The sequence below is a fragment of the Schistocerca cancellata genome, chromosome 4, assembly GCF_023864275.1.
Source record: "Schistocerca cancellata isolate TAMUIC-IGC-003103 chromosome 4, iqSchCanc2.1, whole genome shotgun sequence".
Taxonomy (NCBI): Eukaryota; Metazoa; Arthropoda; class Insecta; order Orthoptera; family Acrididae; genus Schistocerca; species Schistocerca cancellata.
Genome location: NC_064629.1, coordinates 893,873,097 through 893,889,997, shown reverse-complemented (window position 1 = coordinate 893,889,997; position 16,901 = coordinate 893,873,097). Strand labels below are relative to the sequence as shown.

The 16,901-nt window shown below is 37.9% G+C and overlaps 1 protein-coding gene across 2 annotated transcripts in view; it reads left to right on the top strand.

Moving 5' to 3' along the window:
* Positions 1-16,901, top strand: part of LOC126185056 (vinculin) — a 267,137-nt gene that overhangs the window by 154,359 nt on the left and 95,877 nt on the right. For both annotated transcript variants that reach the window (XM_049927816.1, XM_049927815.1), the window contains exons 12-13: positions 6,125-6,302; positions 13,743-13,940. In XM_049927816.1, coding sequence (XP_049783773.1) covers positions 6,125-6,302; positions 13,743-13,940 — 376 coding nt within the window. The remainder of the gene's footprint in view (positions 1-6,124; positions 6,303-13,742; positions 13,941-16,901) is intronic.

Sequence of the window (16,901 nt, the reverse complement as noted above, 5' to 3'; positions counted from 1 at the left end):
CATTAGTCAGCAGGCTGGTGTCCATATAAAGGATGACGCATGTCCTTTTCTTGCTTGGTTTTTCCGGCTTCGGCAGCGATGTCACGTCGTATGTTGGGCGGTGCGATCCCCATGATTAAGTACATCTTGTGCACTGGGGTTGGCCTCAAGCATCCGGTAACAATCCGTGCCATTTCATTCACCACGACATCAACTTTTCTCGCGTGTGTTGTTGCAGACCGTACTGGAGCGGCGTATTCCACGGCTGACACACTGAGTGCAAGGGCTGAAGTTCTCAGGACTTTTGGGTTTGCACCCCTGGATTCGCTAGTTAGTTTCCTGATGATGTTGTTTCTAGTTGAGACTTTTTCCCTTGTGGCATTATAATGATGTTTATAGGTCAGTGTGCGATCCAACGTGACACCAAGATATTTGGGCATTTTACAATGCTCGAGACGTTCACCTCTCCATATTACATTTAATTCACGATTTGCCTCCCTGTTCTTTAAATGGAATACACAGATCTGCATCTTGGAAGGGTTCGGCCTTAGGTTGTTTGCCTCATAATACTTGGAAAGAGCTTCCAAGGTACTGGTTAATTTCTCCTCTACATCCATAAAGTTGTTACCTTGGGCTGCAACTGCAGTGCCATCGGCGTACATAAATTGGCACATGATGTTTGGCACTGGTTGGTCATCTGTATATATATTATACAGAGCTTGCTGGGGCGAGGACGCTTCCCTGAGGTAGGCGATTCCTCTGATTTCTCCACCTGCTCTTCTTGCCCTGGAGACAGACGAGAAATTTCCTATTATGCAGGAATGTACCTATCAGTGATGTTAAATGGTAATCTCGTCACATTATATACTTTCCTAAGGAGCCTCCAATGGTTTACAGTATCATATGCAGCTGAAAGGTCTATGAATTCCTCTCCTATGATCTCTTTCCTTTCAAACCCATCCTCGATATGTTGGGTCAGGTTCAGGACTTGACCTGGTCAGAAACCTGCCTGCCTTGGGATGATCTGTTGTTCCAAGACACTTTCTATGCAACTTAGTGTCAGGCATTCCAAGATCTTAAAACAGTGGCATAAAAGAGACACAGGTCAGAAGTTTTTTGGATCATCAGAATCCTTTCCTGGTTTCAGAAGTGCAACCACTCGGGCTTTCCTCCACATATTTGGATTATGGAGCCTTTCTACACATGTGTTTCTCAAATCTAGCAGCCACTGTAGGGTATTACTGCCAAAGATTTTAATTTGCTCGACTATAAGTTCATTGATACCAGTAGCTCAAGCTGGAAATGGCTGCAGTAAGTTCTGACATTGTAAATGGTGCCTTGAGGTGGTGATTTTGCTCTGCTGGATCATGTGCTAATGGTTCCTGGTACTTTCTGCCATAGATTTTGCCATTTATAAGGAGTGTAGTGGTGACTTTGTGGCATCACCGTTAAGGTTCTTTAACAGTTTCCAAGCCCGCCTACTGTTCACTTTCATGTCCAGGTTCTCCACAAGGTCACACCATTTGGCTTTGCGGTTCTCAGCTATGACTGACATGAGTTCATTGCTTGCTAGAAGTGTCTCATCATCAAATGGGTCATTATCAAAGAGCTTCTGGTATCTTTCCAGTAGTGGCTTTGCGTCCTCAGACAGTCCCGTAATATACTGTGTTCTGCATCCTCACAGTATTGTTTTCCTTGACACCATCTGAACGAGTTTGACAAAAGAGTTGTACATCTCAGGTTGTGAGGGATTTTTGTTATTTCTTCATCAGTGAGCTCTCTAAATTTCTTCCAATTGGCCTTTTTAAAATTGAACCTTCTTTTGAAAGGAACTTGTTCAGGCTTAAAAACTGCATTGACTGTGCAAATTATGGGCCAATACTGCGTATGGGGAATTGGCTCCCCAATCAGTTTTCCACATTGAGCAGCGAGTTTCTTGCTAACAAAGATGTTATCGGGATTGTACCCTTTCTTCCATCTGCCACTATTAAAGGAGCTTGGCATTTTCGGGTCGTGTATGAGCAGTAGATCGTGTACCTCAACCCAGGTCTCTAGTTCCACCTGCAACATCAAATGGACCTAATACACCACATATCAGAGTGTCTAGTGATTTATGAAATGAGTATAAACTTGTGCTATGTTTCCTAGAATTATGTGGATACTGCAGCAAGATTTAAAGACAGCACTGTTACATGTAAGTTTATGAGGTGGAGGTGAAACGTCTTGTCGATTTAGCCCCAAGCACCACTGTATCAGTTCTTCATATATCACTGTGCCGTGGATGTCAAAATATCCCTATTTCTATATCTGAACCTACAGTACTGACTACATATATGAGGTTGCCATTTTAACTTTTATGCAGTTATCTTAGTTTTGCACTTTGACAGTTTAATTTGTAAACTATGAGGTTCATTCAAATAAAACCTGGTCAGTGTGTCTACCTTTGCCTTACACATAAGGTGGCACCATGTAACTGTGGGTATAGTGATGCTATCTATTGGTAGAGAGACTGACGGGTGCACACCATTTGATGTTGCATAACAGCAGTGTGGTTTAATGCTGAAGAGAAGGTGGTCACACAAGTTATTGTCCACTACCAAACATGCAGGCGAGTAAGCAGGAATAACGAGGAGTGATTTGATTTTTGGCTATGGAAGGAGTTGGAGGCCGTGAAATGCATTGACGGACTATGGCTGTGTACGGTGAGTACAGTCTGAGTTGTTCAAGTGTTTTGGAATGGCGCAAACGATTCCTTTGCGGGCGCGAGTCACTGGAAGACGATGCTCGTCCTAGACAGGCTCATCGTGTCATCGCACTGGAAATGGTTGCGGAAGTGAATGCTTTAGTCTTGAAAAACTGCAGAATGAGCATGGACCACTAAAACAAGCTATTCACAGACATCGAGTCGCAATGGACGACAAAGTGTGTGACAGGGTCCAGGCCTGGATCTGACAGCAGCCTGCTACCTTCTTCAAGGATGGAATCGACCGGCTAGTGTCACAATGGGATAAATATGACAACAGCTTTGGCAACTATTTTTGCTTATGTGTACTGTATATAACTTCATTTTTGAGTTAATAAAATCATTACTATTACTTTACACTAGTGACTGGGTTGCATTTGAATTTATGTACCTAGTACATAACCTATGATGGTTTTATTACTATTAAACAAAGAGAAGGATAGAAACATGTCTCATATCTTGAGATACTAAGAGAGGATCGAGGGGCTAATAACCATGTAGCTGAGTCTCTCTGTATTTACTATCGTCATCGTCATATTATGCTCACTAACACACTCATGTAAAAATGTTGAGAAAAGTGCTAATGTACAGAAAATGTTAACAGTATTAATTTCTAAAATGGAACAATTGGAGGGAGATTCCATATTATGTGAGATGGTGTCTTGTATAAGGCAGAATTTCTCTTCAGATTTTGCTTAGCAAGACAGAAAGTAAGAAGATCTGAAACATCTGAAAAATGATTACAGAACAGAATATTGCAACACAGAGAGTGAAAATATAATAGCTAATTTCACACTGTGATCATAATAGCTTAGACACTGACACAAAAGAAACAGATTAGTGAGCAGAAAAAAAAGTGTAAATATTGCAGTAAACACGTAAGTACTTACTCTACAATAAGAGGGAAATGATTTTCTGAAAAGCTGTTGCTGCCAAAATTTACAAAATTCACTGCTGTAGCTCGCAATTTGCTCCGAGTATGTTACGCACAAAATTCTTTAACATCCAAAAATTATCAGAAATACATCTTTTATCATGTAAATACACAATGAAATTAGGCAACAGGTATTTTCAAATGAGTATACTATTACAAAAAGTTTCTAAATGGTGGAAATTTATTTTACAATTCAGAATATAATAGAAATTTTGCACAGCACTCACAAATTTTCAAAAATACACAATATATCACGATACACATGAGTCTTGAAACAGTCACGAAAGATTCTAAGAAAACCACACAAGCTGTGAAGTATAAGAATCCAGAATTTCAGATTGATTCCGACTGGCTCACACAGTTTCACACAAAGGAAAATCCAGAAGTTTGTGGAACACCAACAAAGCATGTCTTCCACTTGGGGCAGCTTACAATGTTAACAGTATTCTATTCCAGACATGATGTTTGCTCTAATATATCTTACACACAGTTGAATGTCTGATTTACGTGGATTACAACATTCAGTAGCAAATGGGAACTGGATCTTGTTATGTTATTGGAATCCATAATGTTTATTAATAGATTACAGTTGAGGGTAATTAAATAATATTGAATAATATTAAATTATTCAATCTTACTTAAAATTATAATAATACTGAATGATATTAAATAGTGACTCATTATTGGAATTATATGTTATTTATAGACTCTTGAGTTTACAGATGCATTGTGGAGACAGCACAGGGTGATAATTCTGTAAATATGTTCCGCATACTTCACTGTATGTAGGTGATATCTGTACACACAGCTTCTATCAGTGGGAACAGTTATTTCTGCAGCTGAACTGTGCCAAATTCAGGAGCTGATTTGTTTACTTATGAACTCAGTATAAAACTTCATAATACCCAGTGGGGCTTGGTTGAATTTCATTGTTTCAGCTGCTTTCTGGGTACACTTTTGCTAAAATCTGCATCATTCGTCTTTCCACTGGCTGGAATGGTGGCGACATGACATAATTTTCTGTTATGATGAAATATTTGAAAATATAAATCACCATTTTGGCATTTATTTTTTTGTTGTCCTATTTAGTTCTAATGTCACTAATAAGTGTCTGGAAATTAAAATTTTTATCACTATCTGCATTACCATAGGACCATAATTTCAATTGGATTTTGATGTTGTGTGTGTTACTATGCAGCTATGATGCAACAGTTGCTATTTGTGCGTGCACGTGTGTTTGTGTGTGTGTGTGTGTGTGTGTGTGTGTGTGTGTGTGTGTGAGTGAGTTTAATTATATAAATAGTTCCAGAATGAGATTTTTCACTCTGCAGTGGAGTGTGCACTGATATGAAACTTCCTGGCAGATTAAAACTGTGTGCTTGACCAAGACTCGAACTCAGAACCTTTGCCTTTCATGGGCAAGTGCTCTACCATCTGAGCTACCCAAGCATGACTCACACCCTATCCTCACAGCTTTTATTTCTGCCAGTACCTTGTCTCCTACTTTCCAAACTTTACAGAAGCTCTCCTGCGAACACCTAGAGTACTTGCCGGAAAAATGCAAAGGTCCCAAGTTCGAGTTTCAGTCCCGCACACAGTTTTAATCTGCCAGGAAGTTTCATATAAATAGTTGCTGCCTTAATGTTGTTTCTGTATTAGAGCAAATCTCTGATATAATTTTGTGCAGAGTGTGATGAACTATTTGCCTGAACTTGACTCTACATACATTAAATGTTCTTTGCCTGAATTATTTGCTGCTAGCCTCTGTGTGGGAATCATTTGTGAGTTGTTCTGTGTAGTCATAGATAATAGCAATCATTAGTGCTATAAAGAAAGTCGATAATGGCTTTACTGTTACTTCTGCAAAGTTTTTTTCCCCCTCACAATATTCCAGCAGTGGAGCACAGGGTGGTTTTGACAGCTTAGTTATGCAGGTCTAAATATTTAATTGCTAGAATATATACCAAACACAACTGATTTGTTGTTCGCACTATAGACTTTTTTAAACTGAGATTGTTTCTGAGACACTCTTCAGTACTTGTTGGAGATTTGCGACTATTCCTATCAGTTGCCATTTTTTGGAATAAAGGTATTGATTGCCATCAGATTTTCTTAGCTCATCTGTCATGATGCTCTATATTAAAGTAGTGTACAAATGCAGACACAAATCTTACTTGCACCATTGAGATAGTATTTAAATTTATTAGTGTTGTAAATATGGTTCATTGCCATATTTGTTATCGCTTGTGATTAACAGAAAATAGAGGCATTTTGCGGTGGAGAGTCTGTTAACTGAGCTAATTTAAATTATTGACATGCAAGTGTCTGTTTTCTGAGTAAGGAATACACATTAAAATTAAGCAAATTAAATTTGTCTAAATAATGCATCATATTACATCAGTCAATGCGGAGTTGAATAACTACTGCATCATTATTACTTTCATTAATTGTGGCATGTTGATTCGTAGGTGGAAAGCTTGACTCCTCAGCTGATCAATGCTGGCCGTATTCGTAAAAGCTATCCAGAGAGCAAAGCTGCTGATGAACACTTTGAAAATTTAGTTTCCCAATATTCTGATAGCATTCAACGAGTACGCGCTCTCTGTGATGAAGCTACTGATTCTGCTGACTTTATCAAGATGTCTGGTAAGTGTAACCCTAAATTTATTTTTAAAATAGTAACTGTTCTAGAAGAAGGAGTTACATAGTTACACCCTCAGTAAATTGTAACTGAATTGGTTTCATTATGAAGACCCAGTCTGTCAATAGCAGAGATAAAACTGCCAATTTTCACATTTGGTATGAGGAAGGAATCAAAGAACTTTAAATGCTGGACCAGTGAGATTGTTATAAAGCAGGTGGTGAAATCTTCATAGCTAGAAAGAAAACAAACATACACACTCTGTATAGTGGTCATATAATGTATTCAGAAAAGGCTTTCCATGTTGCACATCAATTGAGCAAGAATGAGGTGTATCATTTGTCTGAATGGGTAATCACATAATAATATTAAAAATAATGATTCATATTATATTTTAGTTTTCACAAAAAATTTAGCGGAGTTGACTATTTCTTACTTTATAGTTTGCAAGTAACTACTCCCAGTAGTTTGATTAGAAGTAGAAACAGATTTGTGAGTGCTCTGTTGGACTTCTGCCTTGTGTTATAATGAACAAATTATTTAATTTTGTTGGCATGTCCGGTTCCACGCTTGAAGAGCCCAATATGAATGACATGTATTGAAAATATAGTCTGTTATGTTAATTATACTTTGGTTAATTAGAAAAGATCTTTATTGCTTTGAATTAAAAGCATATATTTCTCTCCCCATTTTGCAACTTTTACAGCATTTACTGTAAACTGAAGCAAGTCATAGAAGTGCAACTTCATTGAGCATGAAATTGATATTTAAGTTGGAGTTTGTTAAGTAAAGGGAACTTGCACACATTTATGGCACTTTTATTTCTATTACATTGTTGCAAATGTTGGATTTTGTAATAACAGTAATAATAATAATAATAATAATAATAATAATAATAATAATATTAAAAAACCAGACTGTGAATGTGTGTGTGTGTGTGTGTGTGTGTGTGTGTGAGAGAGAGAGAGAGAGAGAGAGAGAGAGAGAGAGAGAGAGAGAGAGAGAGGAGAATAAGAAGAAGACAAGAGGGACCTGTTGCTCTTAAAGCTGACAAAATTTGTAAGCTGTGCTATAATCTTAAACTTCTTGTTTGTATCTACAGCTCAGTGCTTCCCCTCTGGTGTGGAAAGGTGAAAAGTTCTTGTCCCAACACAGAAAAAGTGTTCGTATCAATGAAATTTTGTTTTTGTTGTATTGGTATTTGCTATGCAGTAAATTAAGCCTAGTGTCAACTTGATATGTGAAATAGTTTTGTGTATATGGCTTCTTATCATAGTTGTATTGTTTTATGTTCAAGTTGATAAAGTGGAATACTGTGTCATCATAAAATTCTTTCTTTTGGGTGGTTGATTGCCAATGGTAATTGATTCAGTGTTGGTGAAGCTTTGTAAGGAGTCTGCTCTTCATTTTCTACAGTTGAAAAATGACTATATGAATCCAGTATGATCTTACTTCTTTTTAAAATCGTCCATGTTGAGAATTTCTTACAGCCATAGCGGAATACACTGAGAGAGAGAGCAGAATGTGATATTGGATGATCTGCAGTTCCAAATATATAATATATCAGAAGTGAGAGTACTGTACATTATAATAGAAGAGATAATTGTGAGGATATTTTGTGCAAAGTTGATGCCACATTTCCTAGTTTGCTGATCAAAATCAAATGCAAAACCAAATTACTCTGTAATGTTTGAACTGTTATTCAGCTAATATTGTGTGCTGATTTTGTACTGTGATTCCACATGTCTTAAATTAAACAACATTCAAAAATGATGATGGAAGCAAGTGGCCCTACACCAAAGCAGCAAAAGTTAAATTCATCTGTCAGGGAGTCTACTGATTGATTACTTTAAAGCAGAGAGAGAGGAATTTCTGGAAGATCCTCTCTGTCCACCATATTTGATACCTTCTATGTGCCTCATATTTCCACATCTCATGAATTTGTGGTTAAAAATTTTTATGAGTGTCATAAAGAGGTTATGAGACACATAGATTGTATATTTTCCTGATCTTCCAAAATCGCACTATAGATAAAGTAGAATGTTTGTCCAAATACAGTGAACTAAATGGGAACTACTTTGAAATTAAGTATTTAAATGACACAGTCTTTCACTACCGAGCCAAAAACTTTTCACCTTGCCCTCGTATAAGGTAAGGGATTATGTTTACTTGTAACACTCATTAAATTCCATTTCTGTAAACTAGTTATTTCATACTCATATTACATGCAGCTCGTGCCGCACAATACATCACTTCTCAAAGTACTTTATTTCGTCAGTCTTCAAAGACAAGTAGTCAGTAATGCTATCAGCACACCAGAAATATATCACGATTACCATTTTTTGGCTGAAGCAATACTGGAAAGTTGTGGATGGTATCCAAACAATGGAATAAGTGAAGATAACCTTTCACCATATAATTGTGGCATTGAGTGGTAAACAGGCACGTAGAAGGAGATTAAACTCACAGTTAAGCTTTAGGACACTGTCTTTCCTCACAGCTAACTCCATCCAATGAAGCCTCGAAAGGCTCAGTTGTACCAACCAACTGACTGACTGCTGTTTCATCCTCAGACAATACACATCATTGAATGTGAATTTGGAGGGACACGTGGTCTGCACACCGCTCTGTCAGCTGTTGTCAGCTTTCATTAACGGAGCCACTACTTCCCAGTCAAGTAGCTTCTCAACTGATCACACAAGGGCTGAATGCACCCCATTGGCCAACAGTGCTCAGCAGAACTGGACGGTCACTCATCAACGTGCTAGCCAAGCTCGACAGCAGTTGATATGACATGAACCGGTGTTACCACAATATCAGAGCTAGAAAATGGTAGTGTGGGAAGATTGAATTGAGGACTGATGAGAGGAAGAAAGAGGTGGGGAGGTAAAGGGAGGGAGAAGCAGAAAAGGAATGGAACAAGCTTTCCCTAATGGAGGTAGGTAAAGTTGTGTGAGCTACACATAAAAAGGGTTAGATGGATGGAACAAGAGTCAAGTGCTAGAGGAGGAGGTTGCCGAGGCATGTGGACATGGCTGGAGGTGGGTGTGGTATAGAGGCTCGCAAAGGATCTGTTGTAAGGACAATTCCATCTGTGCAATTCAGAGCAGCTGGTGGTGGGAAATTGGTGATATCCAGATGGCACAAGTTGAGAAGCAGCCAGTGAAGTTGAGCATGTAGTGCGCAGTAGCATGCAACTTTACTATGGGCCACACTTTGGCAGCTGCCATTCATTCTGGTTGGCAGCTGATCATTGGTCATTCCCACGTGCCTGTGCAGAAATTGCAACAGAGTCAGTAGTCATTATATGATGTGAGTGCTTTCACACTTGGCCCTGCCTCCAATCAGGTAGGAAGGATGTGTTTGTTATAAGACTGGAATTGATTTTCTGGATGGTTGTAATGGATGTCTCACATGGCTATGACTCATACCTAGAGGCCGGAAAAATTCGCATTTTGCGGTAGATGCGAAGTAAGTGCGAACTGTGCCTCAAAATGTGAAAGTGCAGAATTACTTATTAGACACTGTTTCATAGTGAATTGTGTCCAAATCACCTATTCATCAAAGATAGTTTGAAATAGTTTTATTTTCTGAATACAACATCAAAAATGTAGGCAGTTACTGGCATTGTACACCATCTGGTGAAGCCAAATTTGGAAACCTACTTGCAAAATAAAATGTATGAACCCAATGATGTGTCAGTGCGCTCAGTGATCTGGTGCCATGCCAGTTGTGGACAGTTAGATACACATCGTGCAATGCAATGTAGTACTTAGTCATGGGTCCTAGCATTTTATAAGAAAGATGCATGTATGTTTGTTTGTTAGCTAAAGCTCAAAAGATAGTATAATGAGGACCATTTAGTAGTACTCTGCTGATTTCAACAAACAATTCCACGGTAGCTGTCCCTGAATACTTTGTGTTGTGTGCTGCTCATTTCTTTTCTTATTTTGAAATAAGTGAAGCGACTAATCATGGTCCACCAAGGATTTCAATTACGATCATTACAATACCAGAAGAGATCGGCGATCTGTGTGACAATGTGTCAGTTCTGCTGTAGGCTGCTGCCCAACAAAAAAGAGGCAGGGTTTGTTTCCCCGCACTGCTCCTTCCCCTGTGGTGGTCAAACTTCTTGTCTGTTTACACTCACGACCCTCCGTGACAATAGCCTACAGCCCCTGCCCTCTGCGATATAGTGATTCGAAAACAAAACGTGTAATGTTTTTCGATGGCGCTGAAATTCTTCCGCTAACGTTAAATACGAGTTGCTGTATGCTCAGATCTACTACTACGCTAAGTAACTTGTCAGTTCTATCTGTAGTGTTTTGAAGGATGTATCATAGGTCCATGAATGCCCACAAAAGGTCAAAATTAGTGGTCTGCAAATTTTTTTGATCTTCAAATTGGGTGGGAAAAGACAAATAATGTCCGGAAACACCTTATTTGGAGACAAATTCACTTTACTGGTGTGAAAATGGTGCTTTTCAACAGAACAATCATTTTTGAAAGCTTAAATTCAGCCAAACAAAGAAAATGTAGGCCATTACGGAAGAAAAAGGTGTTGAAGTATTTGGGAAAGCAAACATTCCAGTTAAAAAGTTCTCAATCAGCACATTTTTTAACAGGCCATTTCAAAGAACTAATAATCTGTTTGTCTTCACTCTGTAACATGACAACTGTTGAAATTTGTGCATCTTATCACTTAAAAAGAATATAGATGCAAATTTCGACAAAAATAGATGTGAATTCTGTAAAAAAATTGATTAAAGTTTTGCCGAAAATAAATGCTACTCATATGGTAAGGGCTTCGAAGTAGGTGTAGCATAAGAATAGGCAAGGGTATTTCATAGAGATATTGGCGGGCAGCAGAATACCATTTCTAAGATGTGGAAAAAATATTGGTAGGGATGCCATGAAGTGAGGAAGGACATTGTTCTAAAAGTTAACTATAAGTTCAGCATTGTTTTATGTGCCTGTCTTCCAGTCAACACCTCAGCTATATCCTGAGTTGCTACTGACACTCCAGGAATTTATTATGAAAGCTGTACTGTTTGAGGAAATGTAATGTTTCATTTGCTAAAGAATATAGAGAGACATGACAGACTCTTCGAGCAACACATTGCATTTTGTTCATGTATTTTTGGAGAACCCACTTACTTACATCTCTGCATTTCCCATGGTTTTTTGCATGTATGAGGAAACTTTAGAATAATGAAAGTATAATGTTGTTTTTATTTCTTTTACTGTCTGTTTATACAGCAGCTTGCAGTTTGTTATAGTCTGTAGAGTACTTACTTTCTGGCAGACATAAATATGCTGTAGTGACATCTAGAGATAACAAACTACTTCTTATTAGAGTCCTATTTCATCCCTTATAGTTTTTTCAAAAGGCATTTGTGATAGAATATTGACTCATTTAACTAAGCAGCACTTGTTAATTACCTCTCAGTTTGACTTTTGTAAGTGGTTCTCTTTGGCAAAAGCAATACAAGACCTCACTAACGAAGTTCTGGTGGAGCTACAACCTTGCGGAAGTGAGTGATTGTATGAATCACAAAATTCTACAGTACCTGGCATTCAATAGTGTTATGGCATTAGTGACATATATTTTGCATGGATGGAGTCTTGCCTTCATAACAGAAAGCAGAACTTTTGATCATTTCCTGACGACAACAGACGACATGAATGTATTAAAAATTTTAATGTTTGTTTGTAAATTAAGTATGTTGTTATTTATACTATATTTCATATTGTGCTTAAAAACAATATGAAACAAAAATAACAGAAAGCAAAGGGTGTCATTGACAGGATTGTGTCACAAATGTGGAGATAACCTCAGAATAGGAAACACAACACGGGGCGATCCTACAAGGATTGTAATGGCTCCACTTGTGTTCTTAGCCTACATAAATGATCTTCCAGTGGCTTTAAATGACAGCTGAAAAACTTTGACTTTTGCTGATGACACAAGCATACTAATCAAAAGTCAAAACTCAACCTTACCAGACAGTTGAGATGGTAGTTGAATAGGCCTACAATTCACAGCTAACAGTTTGTCTCATATTACGTGATTTCAGACAAGCAATAATGACCCATTAGCAAAAGAAGTAGACATTAATAGCCATACACTATACGATACACTCTGTATAAAATCCCTCGGGATTCCATTCAATAACAAGTTAAATGGAGTCAGTGCATAGATAAACTAATCAAGAAGCTGAGGTCAGTATGTTTTGCCCATAGAAGCATCTCTCAGCTATTTTTTTTATATTTTTAGTCCTTGTTATCAGCAGAAGTGATCAGTAAAAGAATTGTGTAAAGTAGACAATCACACATCTTGCAGAAGCCTTTTTAAGAATCTTGGAATTCTTACTCTCTCTTCCCAATAATTCACTCCTTCATGGTTCTGTTGCTTATGATAAGGATCAGTTCAGCTGTAGTGTGAGCTACAGAATCACAATACAATTTGTACAAATAGTTTTCAGAGAGACTTTGTCTCCTTGTCTAGGGATCAGAGTGGAGACTCTGCCCTGATGCAAAGGTATTCAATGAGCTTCCATTTAACATGAAGCAAGACATTCAGAATCCCAGCCACTTTAAAAGAAAATTAAAAGTATCAATAACTGCTCTTCGAAAAAGCACCTGAGTATCTAGAGGCAAGGATTGAAAAGTTCTATTAGCCACATAGCAAGGAGCAATCTCATTTGTGAAGCTGTGCGCCTAGTAATAATGTGCTGTAAACAGGACTTAGTATTTGATGATGTAGGTAACTATTTTCTTCGCAAAATACAAATGTAATCAAGAACATTAATAGAAGATAAACAGAAGCTTTTTTCCTAATTTGATTAAATTTAGTTTGCATAAGCATGAATAGCATTAAGCAGTGTAGTGATAATTTATAATTAATACAGTATACAAATACGTTTCCATGATTTTCTTGTCTTTTGTTGGTGTATACTTTAACTTATTCCACATCCTGAGGGCTCTCCTTCTTGATAAGGGTCTACAGACTGCAATGAATTAATACTATTGCATGTCCATATCAATTTCTCCATTGCTCTTGTCAATAGATTATTTTCTGAACCACCAGTGTCTGGTTGTTTCGTGTACTTAGTGAAGCCTAAATACCCTTTTGATGTTTTTGACTGTCATTTGCTGTGGTGCTATGAAGCACCCAGTTCATAAAGGTAATGTGGGTGTATTTGACTTTTGTCTTAGTGACAACTATTTTTTAATGTTATCCATTTTATAGACTTTATTGAGGTAAAGATTGTTAAATGAACTGTTATATTTGTTTGGCATGCAACACACAGTAAAACAATGTGAACTCTCACTAATGTTCATCCGAATCCTCAACGATATGTGATGTACAGATAATGCACATCTGTCAAATTGTGAGACAGAGTTGCTTCCCCTTGGTAAAAACTAATCTTACTGTATTGCAGAGGAGCAAATACAGAAACACACAGTTCTTTGTGAGGATGCAATTCACACAAATCAACGCCAAAAGATGGTTGACAACACATCGAGCATCGCACGACTTGCAAACCGTGTACTTATGGTGGCCAAACAGGAGAGTGATAACTCAGAAGACCCTCAGTTTGTGGACCGTGTTAATCGTGCTTCTGTAGCTGTTCAAGGAAGTAAGTATTTTATGCCACATTAGGTCAACTTTGTACATCTTTTCATTTCATTAGTTTATTAAGCTGGGCCTCAAGATTTGTGTCTTTTATCTGGCATTTAGGTATTATGCATCTTGCCAATCTGTCTCTGTGAGTGTGGCTGCTCTTTTTAAGATCTGATGATAGCTGTAAAGTTGAAACTTGTAATAACAAATAAAAATGTGACCCAGACTGTGAGTTCTTTAGTTTATTTAGATATTAAGGTCTCTGGTCCCCTCTGAAGGTTCAAATGACATCATTTCATGCCCTGTGTGTAATATCAGAGGTTTTATGATCGTGATTGATTGATTGATTGATTGATAGCATGTTTCCTGGTTGGAATTTATGCTGCTAGTGAACATATGGTCACTGCTCAGAACTCATGAAGATGACGACTAATATTGTACACAAAATGAAAGAAACTCACAACTATGCCATTATTCTTGCAGATTGCATGGCCCATGCAAACAACAATTTTTTTTGTAAGTTTTAGATAGTAAAAGCTTGAACAGAAAAAAATGTTATGGTCCAGAAACGTTTTGCTGTTGAATCAATGAGTAGGAAAAGTGGTCATGTCTGCTTTTTTCCAGTAATGTTTACCAGAGATAACTGATGTATAGATCTATACAAATCATATGGTATAACAGGGGTCGTGTCCCATCAATAGAAGTGCTTGTTAGAAGATTATTGAGTTAGAGAAGGGCTCCAGTGGACCTGTGCCAATAAAAAAGAACAACCTAGATGATGTAAAGAAAATTCTACAATACATACCTAATGAATAAAAACTGTTTTACACCAGTAGCTGCCATTGGCCCGCAAATGGTGGACAAGATATAGATGAAGCATACCCACCATTGTCTGCTTTACTGTATTTTTCTTGTGGTCATATTTTGGTTACGTTATGAATAAACCTGTATGCTCATAAAACACTCTTTTTATTGCTGTAATGAGTATGATAATATAAACTTGCATAATACCATCTTTCCTGTGCAAATGGAATGCCAGTTGCCTCATCATCATCATCAGGTTCAAAAATGGATCATCTTCAGCACATTCAAATTCAATTACTGATCACAGACAATGGCTAAATTGTGTTGTAACAGTACGTATTTTATCACCCTATGGCCAGTTGCTACATGCCAACTCCACGACACCATTCTTATATGTGTTGTGTAGCAGAACAATTTTTTTGTGTCTACTAAAAAATTAACTTTCTGAGAGATGACCCCTTTTCCAACTCACCAGTTCAGTTACTTACAAACATGTATAGCGTCTTGATGAACACTCCTACAATTTTCTCCATAGCTAGTATAATACCTAATTGATACTCAATTATTTTGGCAAATGCTTGTAAATAATTCACTGAAGAACATGCACAAAAGATGATAAAGTTCAGTTAGCAGCTATACTTACCTAAAATCATAAGTTCATAATTATAAATACCTGCAGGTTAAAGTTCCTGCAGATCAAGCCTGAAGTCTTCCTTCTGACTGCACTGCACATAATCATTGTTGCGGAATTCTTTTCCTACAGTCAATTTTCACATTCAAAGATGACCTTCTGGGTTTTCTTGTCCCCATCTCCAAAAGCACTTATTTATCTACACCTGCTCCCAGTGCACTATGTGACAGGAAGTAAGTTGCCTAACAGCACAATATTTCTGCAATATTTTTGTGAGGCAGCCACTCATCGTCTTCAGATGGAACCGTATCAGTCTGTTACGGCTCACCAACTTATATACTGTTCCACAAAAAAACACAGCCACCAGGAGGCATGGCTGTAACATCATTGCAGGAGACATTGTCCAGGGCACCTTGCTAGAAAAACAAGCCATGGATTCCATATGCTCTGTGCTGGAAAACCTGACCACAACCTGCTTACCTCAGCATGTGCGTTGGTGCCCAACTTAGCTGTCCTGGCTTTGATTCCGTATTGGTGTTATCTTATTGAATTTGTCTGTGGCTGATAATGCCTTAGTACTGTCAATCCAATTCACTAAGCTGAAGTCTGTCTCTCAATTAATTAAGTCGTTCACTATGTGATTGTCATTAATGACTGAGTCCCAGGGTGTGGAAGTGGACAAGATCATCTTGGTCTCTTCATAATTGATGCCGTGTCCCATATTAATACAGTTTCAGCAACAACAAATTTAGCTCGCCAACCTAGTCTGAGGTAACATCTGTGTTCATTGTTTCTGTGTTTAACAGTGTGACATGTCCAACCAATGTAAGATATCGCACACAGACACAGAATCATATATATTCCTGGTCTCCTTAAAACTGGGTCATCATTTTGGAACGCAGTGCCATTTGCACTTGTGCCATAAGACTGAAAACACTTTTTACTTGGTGTTTCCTGAAGAGTATGCCAGTCTTGAAGGACATGCAGTCACTATAAGGGAGGAAAATCGTCATAGTGAAGTTTTCCATTTCTTTTGGCTGCTCGTGAGGTTCAGCATCTGCTTGTTGAAAAGTATGATGAATTTGCTTGTCAGTTTACCGATTTTAAATAAACATAGGTGATAGATAGCTAAACTCTGCTAAAAGCTCTCTTGATCTGAGATATCCTGAGCTCTATGGAAAATGTCCATAATACACAGCTGCATTGGGGTGGGTTATAAGAGGTCATCACTTGCAAATACAGACTGATGTGTTTTAGTTTACAAAAGACACTGTGGCCCAAGGAGCCATCTTCTCTTGTACAAACCATGGAATCTGGATGTGAGAGGTCTCCATTCTCATTTCCATGGTGAATTGATTGTTTGGATAGGGTGAATTTAGATGTTCTAAAAAGGAAGGAAGCATTGCTGCTTCATGCGGCAATACCACAAAGGTGTTGTCTGTATACCTCCAAAAACACCCACTAAAGTGCTTTGTCCTTGAAGTCTTCCATAAAAAGGTTAGCTTCTAAGGCAAACAGAGGGCTACCCATAGCGACATCATC